A 13,773-nucleotide genomic window follows, 5' to 3' on the forward strand; every position below is an offset into this window, starting at 1 on the left:
TAGTATGGCAGCAGTCACAAATGCAATTGATCAGCTCTGTCCTGAACAGAATTCCTGCAGTTAATGGAAATTACTCCGAAGAGCTTCAGGGCACATGAATAATTGGATCATTAAAAAAAAGGGAAGAAAGAAAAAGGCAGATCAGTAGCTACATTTTGGATAGGTTTTGCTGTTTTCTTTTTGTTACCATCCTGAAATTTCCAAAGCTGATTTTACTGAGAGCTGCAAGGGTGAAAACAAACCTCAGATTTTTTTTCACATCCTCTAGGAGCAACTATCAATTCTTAAACAAAAGGTAAGAAGATTCATAATGAAATACACTGTGTGTTTATCTTCCTCAGATTGTCCTAACTACTAATAAAGAGGTTATTTAAATATTTATGTGATCCATGAAGTGACGGCTAAGAATAATTGATCTCATTAAATTAATAACTATGAAAGTGATTTATTGACCTGGTAATTACTGTGATGGTTTTGTCTAAGCTCTCGATGCAAAGCTATGATCCTCTCTGGGCATGTTAATTTTAAAGGAGAAGTAGTGCATTTGTTTTGAGTTATGTGAGCACAGCAGATGTCATCTGACTTCGGTAGAAAGCTTGCAGGAATTGGCCTCGCCTTCTCATTCACTTCAGCCTGGTAGGTCCCATGATTATTTGGCAATCCATTGACCTGTGAAGTGTCTCCAGCAGGATGCAGTAACTGCAACCAAGAATGCTGTTATTAGGAATTCAGGTTAGAAAAAGTTTCTGATAGGAATGGTTTGTTTTTGGATCAACAGTAGTCACTACATTAAACATGTTGCAGGAACATTTATAAAAACAATTTTGCAGAATCCTCATTTACAAAAATCAAGAAGGATAATACGTTAATTTTACTTTGAACATTTTTAAGTACCCCGGAAGCATCCTTTTGTCAATCCAAAGTGGAAATGTCTCTTACCATAGTATATGCTTGACTCTAGATAGCTCCTCGAAATCTCTCTCACTGCCACACTTTCAATCCCAAAATAAAAAAGCTAAGTGAAAATATCCATAGCTCTCCTACCAAACAAACGAAAAACCTCTGACCTACTTTTGTTCAGAGATCTTGGATCACTTGATGTTATTTCTCATTCTAGGGCCTAATTTTGGCCTAACGATTGATGGGCGCCCAATAATTAGGGCCTAATAGTTAATGGGAGTCTTTTCTTTTGATTTTCAATGGGGGTTAACAAACTGTTAATGAGTTAGGTCTTGTCTTCACTACCGTGCTACATCAGCGCAACTGCCTCGATGCTTGTCTTCACCAGATGCGCTATGTGAATGGAAGAGTGCTCTCCCATCAATGTAATTACTCCACCTCAACAAGAAGCAGAAACTATGTCAGTGGGAGAATGTCTCCTGGCAATGTAACATGATGTAGACGTTGCTTTAAGTCGATAGCATTTACGTCGCTCAGGAGGGTGGTTTTTTCACACCCCCAAGCGAAGTAAGTTACATCAACTTAAGTGCTAGTATAGACAAGCCCTTGGTTGTTATAATTAAATTTACTAACAAGACTGGTATGGAGACAGTGAGGTAAGCCAGAGGAGGTTTCAGGAAGTCACAGCAGGTCTGCCTAATTCTCACATACATCATTAGAATGCTGACAGACCATAAGGGATGGAGAGATTACAAAGGACAGTATTCAAATATTCTAGGGCATGAAGACATTGGTTCTAAAATTAGTGGATCAGAATTTACTCACAACAGGAAGCACAGTTTGAGCCAGCTCTGGTGACAGATGAAAGTCAGCAGTAGCAGTGCAGGTTCTAGAATGCAATGACCCACTCAGATGCAAATCACTGTCTTCCCCTGTGGGCATTAGAGTCTGTGAAGCTACCAGAAAAACACAGCATCAAATCATCAAAAGCTTACCATACATTTAGTTTCCTACACTCTACATAAAAATCCATTTGGCATTTGGTTAAAGTGACCTGATACATGAAATGTCCTTTTTACAAGTATCTGTTTCTCAGTACCAGCACTGTTTCGTGTCTCAGGATACTGAGGGCTCCAGGAGTCAAAGTACTGAAACTCAGTAGCGAGGTATATAACCATGAGCATTACTGAACAAGAATGTTCTAGATGTTTATCTTTACAATACTAACTAAACTCCCAGAGTATACACTGGGTTACATTTAAAACCTTGGATGAGTTTCTGGGGACAGGCTCTACTTTAATTGTTCTGAAGTCCTGGTCAAGAACCAGAGGAGGAGGAGATATTCCTAGAGCATTACAGACAGCACTGAGAATTTTGTTCCCAAAATGTGCCTCAACCCTACCACAAGTCATTTCCCTATCTTACTCTCAGGCTACATGTGCTTCTTCCTCAAAGTTACATGTTGAATTTTCAGATAATTTCTTCTATTAATTAACTTTTGCCCCTTCATTTTTTCAATAATTAATTCCACCTTTCCAAACTCCCTTTGGAATGAGTTTAGTCTTCCTCTATAGTTTCTACATACTATGCCAAATGGGAGGGGTGTAGGAGAAGAATCTGCTGGAATAGTTCAAAGAAATTGCCATTCCACCAGTAAGGTCACACATTGGTAAGACCTGAAAAGTACCCACATTTTTTTAAGCCTTCACGTGTTTGGAGAAGAAAGAGTTAATGCTTCTGGACAATTTTCACTGCACATTTTGTCTGAAGCTAGGAAGCAACACTTACCAGGAAAATAAAAGACCATCAAATAATTTAGGAAAATACTTTAACAATCGATTATGGATGCTACTCTACTAAGCATTTTTTTTGCTCTAGACATCTGTTTTCCTGCTTATATATTGAAGCAAAAACTGTTGTTAGACATGTATACTGTATTATGTGTGAGGTCAGAAAACAATTTCCCAACTACCTAAGCTACAAGCAATTTTATTTTAAAATAAAAATAATATTAACCTTGTGTGTGTGCTGTCTTCTCAGGCATTGCAAATTGCGGGGATCGTCTCTGTAAGAACAGATGTTAAAACAATTATTGATCAGAACTGCTTATCTGAATCAAATATGACATCCAAGAGGACACTGGGTCCAGCACTTTTTTAATATATATGTTATTTTGTATCCCACTATTTTCAATAATCTTTTTGAAGGTTAATGATAGCATGCCATGCCCAATGGATTTGCCCTCTTGTATTTGAAAAAAAAAAGTCTTCTCTATTCCTTCCCCTTCTCCCCCTAGGCTTTCTAATAGAACAAAAGTCACCTTTGTCTTCTCCTGTGGAGTCATAACTAGAGGCCTGATCCTGTGACAAATCTTGGGCCTTAAAAAGGGAGTCAAAGGGACTCATCCCCTTCCAGGAGTGATCAGCACCTAATAGGAACAGGCTTCAGAGCTGAACCAGAACTAGACTCCAAGATCCAGACCAACTCTCCTCCCTAAATGCTGGGTAAGTTCAGATTCTGACCATTTATGCAGAGATTTTTTATTATGGAGTTCTGGAAAGTCATTTCAAGCCTATTTTCTTCAAATTTGATACACATGACAGTAGGAGATAAAGCAGCATTTATACAAATATAGACCAGATTCCATTGCTCCACCCAAGAGGCCTCAGAAAAAGTTGTCCTAACATGACGGAGGAAGCAGTTCTACTGTTCTGTTCATCATTTAGCCTGTCCTACAAATCAAAGTGCTCACTCAGTTGGAGAAATTCTATACCTGGTGCTTCCTTTCTTTAAAGCTTCAGGAAAATGTATAAAAACCAATGTGTCCCATGAAAGCGGAAAAACTCTGGCCTGCATTGTCTCCAGAGCAGCTCCGGAAAGGAAATGTGATTCAGTCACAATTCCTCCAGAGCTCCAGGTTTGTAGGAGGGAGAGAGAAGAGAGGGGTACGCTGCATTGGCTCATTGCCTGGTTCAGCACAGAGGTTGGAGAGGTGGAGCCATGGCTATGCCCACTCCTTACCCCACTTGAAATACTGAATCTGCAGCATCTACTGTCCCCTATATGCCTGGACTCAAGAAAAGATCCAGACAGATCCTGCATAGCTGCATGTGTATTTGTGCAGATGGGCAGGGGGTGATGGAGGCCATGTTAAACTGTCTTAGTCCCCTGCACTGCAAGTCAGTCACAGGTTAGCAATCTGAAGCAAAAGTGAGATATAAACAGTCCCCATTCATGCCAGGTGAATCTGGTGTTCTTACCATTTAAACTATTACTATTTACCCTGAATAATGACAGGTTTCAGAGTAGCAGCCGTGTTAGTCTGTATTCGCAAAAAGAAAAGGAGTACTTGTGGCACCTTAGAGACTAACAAATTTATTTGAGCATAAGCTTTCGTGAGCTACAGCTCACTTCATCGGATGCATTTGGTGGAAAAAACAGAGGAGAGATTTATATAAGCACACACAGAGAACATGAAACAATGGGTTTATCATACACACTGTAAGGAGAGTGATCACTTAAGATAAGCCATCACCAGCAGCAGGGGGGGAAAGGAGGAAAACCTTTCATGGTGACAAGCAAGGTAGGCTAATTCCAGCAGTTAACAAGAATATCAGAGGAACAGTGGGGGGTGGGGTGGGAGGGAGAAATACATGACAAAGGAGGTGCTGTCGTCATCATGAATAGGTCGGAGTATGAACAAGAGGCTACTAGGCAGCTCTCCAACACCACTTTCTACAAGCCATTATCCTCTGATCCCACTGAGAGTTACCAAAAGAAACTACAGCATTTGCTCAAGAAACTCCCTGAAAAAGCACAAGAACAAATCCGCACAGACACACCCCTGGAGCCCCGACCTGGGGTATTCTATCTGCTACCCAAGATCCATAAACCTGGAAATCCTGGACACCCCATCATCTCAGGCATTGGCACCCTGACAGCAGGATTGTCTGGCTATGTAGACTCCCTCCTCAGACCCTTCGTTACCAGCACTCCCAGCTATCTTCGAGACACCACTGACTTCCTGAGGAAACTAAAGTCCATTGGTGATCTTCCTAAAAACACCATCCTAGCCACTATGGATGTAGAAGCCCTCTACACCAACATTCCACACAAAGATGGACTACAAGCCGTCAGGAACAGTATCCCCGATACTGTCACGGCTAACCTGGTGGCTGAACTTTGTGACTTTGTCCTGACCCATAACTATTTCACATTTGGTGACAATGTATACCTTCAAATCAGCGGCACTGCGATGGGTACCCGCATGGCCCCACAGTATGCCAACATTTTTATGGCTGACTTAGAACAACGCTTCCTCAGCTCTCGTCCCCTAATGCCCCTACTCTACTTGCGCTACATTGATGACATCTTCATCATCTGGACCCATGGAAAAGAAGCTCTTGAGGAATTCCACCATGATTTCAACAATTTCCATCCCACCATCAACCTCAGCCTGGACCAGTCCACACAAGAGATCCACTTCCTGGACACTACGTGCTAATAAGCGATGGTCACATAAACACCACCCTATATCGGAAACCTACTGACCGCTATGCCTACCTACATGCCTCTAGCTTTCATCCAGATCATACCACTCGATCCATTGTCTACAGCCAAGCGCTACAATATAACCGCATTTGCTCCAACCCCTCAGACAGAGACAAACACCTACAAGATCTCTATCATGCATTCCTACAACTACAATACCCACCTGCTGAAGTGAAGAAACAGACTGACAGAGCCAGAAGAGTACCCAGAAGTCACCTACTACAGGACAGGCCCAACAAAGAAAACAACTGAACGCCACTAGCCATCACCTTCAGCCCCCAACTAAAACCTCTCCAACGCATCATCAAGGATCTACAACCTATCCTGAAGGACGACCCATCACTCTCACAGATCTTGGGAGACAGACCAGTCCTTGCTTACAGACAGCCCCCCAATCTGAAGCAAATACTCACCAGCAACCACACACCACACAACAGAATCACTAACCCAGGAACCTATCCTTGCAACAAAGCCCGTTGCCAACTCTGTCCACATATCTATTCAGGGGATATCATAGGGCCTAATCACATCAGCCACACTATCAGAGGCTCGTTCACCTGCGCATCTACCAATGTGATATATGTCATCATGTGCCAGCAATGCCCCTGTGCCATGTACATTGGCCAAACTGGACACTCTCTACGTAAAAGAATGAATGGACACAAATCAGACGTCAAGAATTATAACATTCAAAAACCAGTTGGAGAACACTTCAATCTCTCTGGTCACTCGATCACAGACCTAAGAGTGGCTATACTTCAACAAAAAAGCTTCAAAAACAGACTCCAAGGAGAGACTGCTGAATTGGAATTAATTTGCAAACTGGATACAATTAACTTAGGCTTGAATAGAGACTGGGAATGGATGAGTCATTACACAAAGTAAAACTATTTCCCCATGGTATTTCTCCCTCCCACCCCACCCCCCACTGTTCCTCTGATATTCTTCTTAACTGCTGGAATTAGCCTACCTTGCTTGTCACCATGAAAGGTTTTCCTCCTTTCCCCCCCCTGCTGCTGGTGATGGCTTATCTTAAGTGATCACTCTCCTTACAGTGTGTATGATAAACCCATTGTTTCATGTTCTCTGTGTGTGTGTATATAAATCTCTCCTCTGTTTTTTCCACCAAATGCATCCGATGAAGTGAGCTGCAGCTCACGAAAGCTTATGCTCTAATAAATTTGTTAGTCTCTAAGGTGCCACAAGTACTCCTTTTCTATTTACCCTGAAGGCTCACAGGTTGATTTTCACTGAGATCCAGCCCAGATTAGAACATTATCTCCAACTCTGGCCACATTGTCTCCTTGTCCTCCAAATTCTCCCTCAGAACTTGATACACATCTCAGGAAATTTGGAAAATACACAATAGAGGTGGTGCCCCTGATAGCATTGTTATGGTCCAAAACAGAATGGAATGGAGTAGGGAGGAATGATACGTAATGATCAGGGCACACTGACATATTCTTTATTGGGAAGGGCTTATTTATTAATTATTATTATTATTGTGCAGGGCACGTTACAGGCAGGTAGGAAGAAAAGCTGTTTAGAAGAAAGATCTTCCAATCTAAACAAGCAACACACAAAGAACGGACAGACAAATTGGATGCAACAATTGACCACATTATTAATTATTATTAATTTGTATTACCATAGAGCCGAAGTAACCCAATCATGGACCAGGACCCCATTGTGCTAGGCGCTGAACAAACACAGAACAAAAAGACAGTCCCTGCCCCAAAAAGCTTATAATCTAAGTAACCATTAGTTACATACTTTCTATTTTTCAAAACCTCATCATGTTTTGTGTCTACGATTTTCAGTTGTCTAATTAATTACTGTTATGGATCCATAAGTCCAGTGCTCTTGAACAGTCCCTGGTAGGATCCATTCAGTGTGTCAATCCCCTTATAGTCACACTCTCTCACTGGGGTAAGCCCCTTGGCTTCACTGCCTCCTGGGTCCAAAGTTCAGAGCCTTCAGCATCCCTGCTTCATGCCATGAGCGCCCTTCTGTAAGTCCACCTGAGTCGGGCACCTGAGGGAGACTTACACACCCAAAGGAAGCAATGCACCCCCAACTTGCTTAAACTGGAGTGACAGTCAGTGTTGTAAAAGCAGGAGGGTTTATTAGATGTCTGGAACCCAGCATAGGAAGTCCTTAGTTAACATAGAAAACAGAAAGTGACAGCAAAGAGCATCTGGGTCAGTCCTGAGCCAATAGTCCTCTCTGACCCCTCTGTAGTCCCAGTCCAGAAGCTTCTCCTCCCCTCCAACAGCTCACAATGAACAACCCTAAGGGACCCCTCCTTAGTCCTTTGTTCTTGTTCCTGGGAAACAAGGTCACGTGGCCATCCTCCTTAGCCCTTTGTTCTCCAGCTGGTCACTCCAGCTGGCTTCCTGCAGAGGGTGGGCCATCCATGGTCGTTAGTTGCCAGGTACCAAATGTCCTGGCAATTGGAGTGGCCATTGTCTTTTTCAGGCTCTCCATGGGCATGGGCCCGGGCCCAAACCCCAGACAGCCAGGCATCAGTCACATTTGGATCTCTGCAAACAGTAAACAACCTTCTCCTCCCCCGCTCCCAACCTAGTTAACTATGCAGCTCATAGGGGAAACTGAGCCACACACAGTATTCGTACAAAATATTATGAAAAATTCCCACTCCATCACAATAACCATTACTATAAGGAGGTCTTCAGGAGTTTAGGCTTTTTGGAAGAATTCACAATGAGACCATGTTTAGAAATAAACTAGTTATTTCTCCACCTGCCTAGCTCTTTCTGTTTATATTAGACACAAATGTACATTAAAAGTGCCCCCAAACAACATATGCTCCTCTAACACAACTTACAGAAGTGATGCAAGATCTCTTGTACAGATCTTTATTTTTGACCACACTGAAATACATTCTAGGGATGAACAAAGCTGAAATTAATCTTACTGTTTAGTTGTGGCTTCTAAGCAAGTAAATTAATGATAGCAAACAATACTGCACGTGGTTCATTGTTTTGAAGTGAGGAAAGCCTTCCAGCACAATTTAAACTGAAGGTGCCCATCTTATTGGACTTAGACCATGATCCTAGAGGTGTTCCTTCCCTTAAGCTTATTAGTTCAATTTGTATCCTGGCATTAGTGGAAAGCCTGGTATATAAACAGGGTCACTGAAAACTGGTTTAAATATATAGTGTTGGGCTGTAAAACTAACCAATTGAGGAAATTCAGAGAGATGTCTGCGACCCTGTGCTTAACTCATGCTAGATCTTCGGTTGGTGTGAATCAGCAAAACTCCTTTGAAGTCACTGGAGAATGCTGATTTAGACCAGTTGAGGATCTAGCCAGCACTATTAACTCAAAGTCACATCTTCCAGGTTGTTCGTTTTATATCATATAGCCTTAATGTTGTTAACAATTTTTCATATGTTATTTAGTTGAGAGGGTTTTTATTGCAAAGAAAACATTTTTTGTCAAGTAGTCTTAATAAATTCATACTTAATGGAATGGATTGGCCACCAGCCAGTTCGGCCCTGATTCAGCACAACACTTAAGCCCGTGGTTAACCTTAAGCATTTGAGTAGCCCTATTGATGTGCATAAGCTCCTTGCTGCATTGGGAACTGTACTAACCCAAATGAAGTGGAGAATCAAAAATAACACTTTAAAAAGGGATCTTAAATAGCTTTTCTATGAACCACACTGTTATATTTTTTAAGTCTGATATCTCCTGAACCACAAAGGGTTCGTGGGCCTCATATAAAGGTTCTTGAAGTCAATGGAAAGATTCCCATAGACTTCAGTGGGTTTCCAGGACAGCCCCTATTTCACTGCAAAACCTTGAGTTCCAGCTCCCCAGTAGGATAAACAAGGTGTGTTTCAAGATATCAGACCTCAAATTTATCTCTGTTGAGAAATGAGTAAAATCAATTATCTATCAGGAATCTTAGGAGGGAGAACTCTGTCTATGTTGGGGTTTTCTATAGGACCCTTTGAAATGTTGGGGGTGATTTATGGGGAAAGAAGGAAATGTTTGTGTTTAATTCCTTTCTGATTGATTGTTTAGTTTCAGTTTGAAAGCTGGTCATAGCTTTGGAATGTTAGAAGTAGTTTCTGCTGAGAATAATAGTGACAAAATGTTGGTGAAATGGTCAAAGATGCAAAATAAATTCAATTTACGATAGGGCTGCATTATTTAATAGTTGATTATGAAAATCAAAAATGTATCACATGGATATAAATGTACGCTCTCTGTCTCCTCAGCCACTGCAATCAGTATTTGTTAAATTATGAATTAATTTAGGCTCCAATCCTGCATTGCAATCTACTAAATTGGACCATCTGCATCTGTACAGAGTCCCATTGCTACCGACTGGAAGCCTTTTGGGGCAGACATTCTGTCTTTTATTTGTCTGTTAAGTGGCATGTACATGTATGGTCTATCGCAGTGTATATATATTTAATGAGCCTGATCCTGCTGACAGCAAGGCCAATTAAAAAACTTAATCCATTATTTTTATGCTGGTACCTGTGTTTACTGAACAGGTCTGAACACAACTGGGTAAACATCTTTTAGCACTGTATTTTTTAATATACAGTAATTGATTGGCTTTTCCATGGCACTCATCCACAGCAACATCTGAGCACCTCACAAATATTAATTAATTTGTTTCCCCAACAGCTACTGGGAGCAGTGAAATGTTACCTCCATTTTAGATGAGAAACTGAGACACAGAGAAAAAAGTGACTTGTCCAAAGTCATACTCAAAGCATAAGGCAGAACCAAGAACAGAGCCCAGACTAATTCTTCTAGTACAACACCACTCTTCCGTCTCACATTAACTTTGAGAATAAATATTTCCAAGGATAGAATGTAATCACTCTGCCTGACATGTAAATTAGAGATTAATCTCTTTCTAGTTATAAGATTTTTGTGACAATAGATTAAAAGAATAAAGTCTTCCAATTAAAACTTTGTTCAAGTTTTTGCATACAAATTACAGTACACACCAATGTGCGCGTGCACGCGCGCGCGCACACACACACACACACACACACACACACACACACACACACACACACACACACACACACACAGAGTACCTGAACTATAAACCTGCTTGGTTTTGGGGAGTAAGGGAAAGTGAAAACTCCAAAAGATTATGGAACCAAATGACAATCTTATACCCCTTTTCTAATTGTAGTTGAACTGAACACAGTTTTGAGTTTTATCAAGGCCCCAATGTACAACTAACATACAATTAACTCACTCTTTTAACAAGATAGAGAAGCAAGTATTATTTCTGGCAGCCCTTAAAATGTAATGGATTAGAAGAACAAACAAACCTCTTCAGTGGAACATGCAGAAATACATGAAATACAGTGGAACATGCAGAAAAGAAACACCAGCATAACTCTATGGTCATACTTTGCCATAAGTCATTGTGTTGTCTTTGCCTGAATGGTATTACATTCCAAAACCCCATACATCTTCATGTTGTTTATATATGTCTGAGCACAACGGGAGCCAAGAAAGGGCTTAAAAGCATGAAACAAGTAGTTCTTATTGCATGTGTGTGTCACTTCTGCTCTTAAGTTTCTTGGTGCAATTTGTCTGCCAAACAAATGAAGTACAGTACTGAGAAAAAAAACGTTCCTTGGTCAATCTCTTAATGGCCATTCCTAGCAGAAAGGCCATTTAATAATAAATGCTTTAAAAATGTAATTAAGTTTTGTTGTAAACTGGCATATCTGCAGTAACCTGGCATATATCCACTCTGAACCATCTCTGTTTCTGCAGGTAAATAAACTAGCAGTTCAAAACTGAAAAATGAATAAACTGTTTCTAGGAACCAGTCCTGCAATGCTATCCTCAATATAATTCTGGGAGGCTTTGGAGAAAAAATAAGGCACCATATATTGTTTTTCTTTAATTTTTGGTAATATTATCTACAGGGTAAGCACTCCAATTTAACAAAACACTCTCTAACCCAAATGTCTTTATTCCTCCAGCCATATAGTAGGCTGCTGTATGAGGCTACCTAGTATTATGAACCCTTGCACTTATCAAAAGTATTTGAGAGACAAAGTGGGGGAGGTAATATTTTTTTCTTGGACCAACTTTCGTTGGTGAGGGAGACAAGCTCTTGAGCCACACTGAGCTCTTCGTCAGAACTGACCTATCTTGTCTCTGTAATATCCTGGGACCAACACAGCTACGACCATTCTGCATAGAACTGCATTACTACATTCTGAGCATAAAAGAAATTTAAATCCAAAATTAAAAATTGCACTGTGAGAAAATTGTGCCAGCTCCAAGATGTCTTGTTTGCTCCAGAAGGAACAGCTTCTTCAGAACCTTTCACGCAGACCCCAGATAGTTAAGCAGTAGTGATTCAGTTCCTTACAATGTATCTGAAATCCAGCTTCACATAGTATTGTCTCCATCATTCTCTTCACCTTCACTCTCTTCTTCTCCTTTGCCAGACAGAATTCGAAGTCATAATCTCTATGGCATTCAGTGTATTACTGGCCAGGGCAATCCCTGGGCATGAAGCCAGAGTTACAGTATCTCAATTTGGAGATTTCTTCCCTGTCCCCACCAATCCTGGATCAGTTTCTGAGCAAAAGCTGGCTGGATTTGTTAAGAAGTGCCACTGTCACAGCAGAGGTAGAATAAACACTGAATGCTGAGCTGTTACTTTTCCATCCCTTTCTTTATTGTGTTGCAGCCAGCATAAAACTGAAGGAATGCAATGGTGAATCAGCCTCAAAATGTGTCTATTTGACAAGGCAGAAGCACCAGAGCACAGGAGGTTGGAGGAGGCAGCCAACCCCAGGTCAGCCGGCCAAGACCCAATAGAGGGTAGGTTGGACACTAGGGTCAATGGAGCATTTTAAGAAATGAGAATAAGAAATCAGAGTGAAATAAATTTACCTTCAGCCCAGCCCTATGTTCCATTCTCAACTATCAGTTCACAGAATAGCTCTTCAAAGGAGGGATTTCAAGAGGTGTGGCAGGAGGATGAATACATTAAAGATTGTGAAGCTCTTTGAGATCTACTGATTAAAAGCACTATATAAGTGCTAGATTTTATTATTATTACTATTATTATTATTATTATTATTTATTATTATTATTTAACTGAAGACAGCTGCTCCAGTGCTCTGGAACACAGAGTGCTCATTCCAAAAGGGCACTCAAAAGCAGAAGCGGTAGCATGTAAACAAACAGTTTGGCAGCCACACTTTCAAACGTGACCTTCAGCACTCATGCGGTCACTGTTTCAGTAAAGGGAATAACCTACAAATATGACCTCAGATCCACTGCCCCTCACCAAGGATTTGGTACAATAAATCCAAAGATAAGGTGAAGGGAGCTACTGGAGGCATACTATGTTCAGGCTGAGGAGAGCGTGGGAAAATAGGAAGAAGAGCAAAGGAGGATGGGAAGAATGGAGACTAGATGGGTAATTCTCCACTCTATTAACAACAGTTTTCAACATCAGCAGTTATGTACTTTTTTGGGGGGTAGTCTTCACCTAGCCTAGCACTAGGTATATTCCATCACAAGCTGAACTTACAGTGATGCCCCACTTCTTATCACAAAATAGAAAAGAAATCTCTCTCTCTCTCTCTCTCTCTTTCTATATTTGGAGATGGGTGAAGAAGACATTTCAGGGAATTTGGGCATATTATGTCTATTATGTCTTCATCTGACTGTCACATGGGTGGCAGACGTACCATGTGACCTCCTCCAGAGATGATGGCCCAGTCTACAACGGGGGTAAATTGGCATAGCTCCACTGGAGCTACGCTGATTTACCGCAACTGGGAATCTGGCCCCATTTATTTTCTGATAAATGATACTTTGGGCCCCCTACCATTGATTTAATAAAAGTCAGTAAAATTTAAGAATACACATTTCACCATCTGGCTACATACATTTTATACAGAGTGCAGTATTGACTGGTACAACTGGAAATTTGTATGCATTTACCTCTCGATTGCAAACAGATGTAAAGGTGGTAGTGTACTCTGCTAGCGCCATATCGTTCACTAAATTCTTTGCCTCTTCATTGAAAATGGAATCCATAATTCCATGCCTGTGAAATTCCCTGACCAGCTGGGTAATCAAGCTGTTTCTTTCATGGCATTTCCGGACAAGGCAAGATAGCTTAGCCTATGTAGCATAACAACAAACAAACAGACATCAGTTCCCCAGTGTGTTTATATTTTTGGTCTAATCTGATTAAGCAGATTTTGATATCATAGTTTAAGACATAGCTCATATTCCTATATTTCTGAGCCATCAAGCTCTGCAGCATCAGAATCA

At 41.0% G+C, this 13,773-nt stretch overlaps 1 protein-coding gene across 6 annotated transcripts in view; it reads right to left on the bottom strand.

Annotated features, from left to right (window-relative positions):
- The window catches only part of JAKMIP1 (janus kinase and microtubule interacting protein 1), a 381,847-nt gene that overhangs the window by 66,074 nt on the left and 302,000 nt on the right, over positions 1-13,773 (bottom strand). For 4 of the 6 annotated variants that reach the window (XM_043512461.1, XM_043512463.1, XM_043512464.1 and 1 more), the window contains 4 exons: positions 13,438-13,620; positions 2,917-2,965; positions 1,726-1,856; positions 454-699 (listed from right to left, as the gene is read on the bottom strand). In XM_043512461.1, coding sequence (XP_043368396.1) covers positions 454-699; positions 1,726-1,856; positions 2,917-2,965; positions 13,438-13,620 — 609 coding nt within the window. The remainder of the gene's footprint in view (positions 1-453; positions 700-1,725; positions 1,857-2,916; positions 2,966-13,437; positions 13,621-13,773) is intronic. The other 2 variants (XM_043512465.1, XM_043512466.1) reach the window with 2 other exon arrangements.

This window comes from Dermochelys coriacea, chromosome 4, assembly GCF_009764565.3.
Source record: "Dermochelys coriacea isolate rDerCor1 chromosome 4, rDerCor1.pri.v4, whole genome shotgun sequence".
NCBI classification, from domain to species: Eukaryota; Metazoa; Chordata; order Testudines; family Dermochelyidae; genus Dermochelys; species Dermochelys coriacea.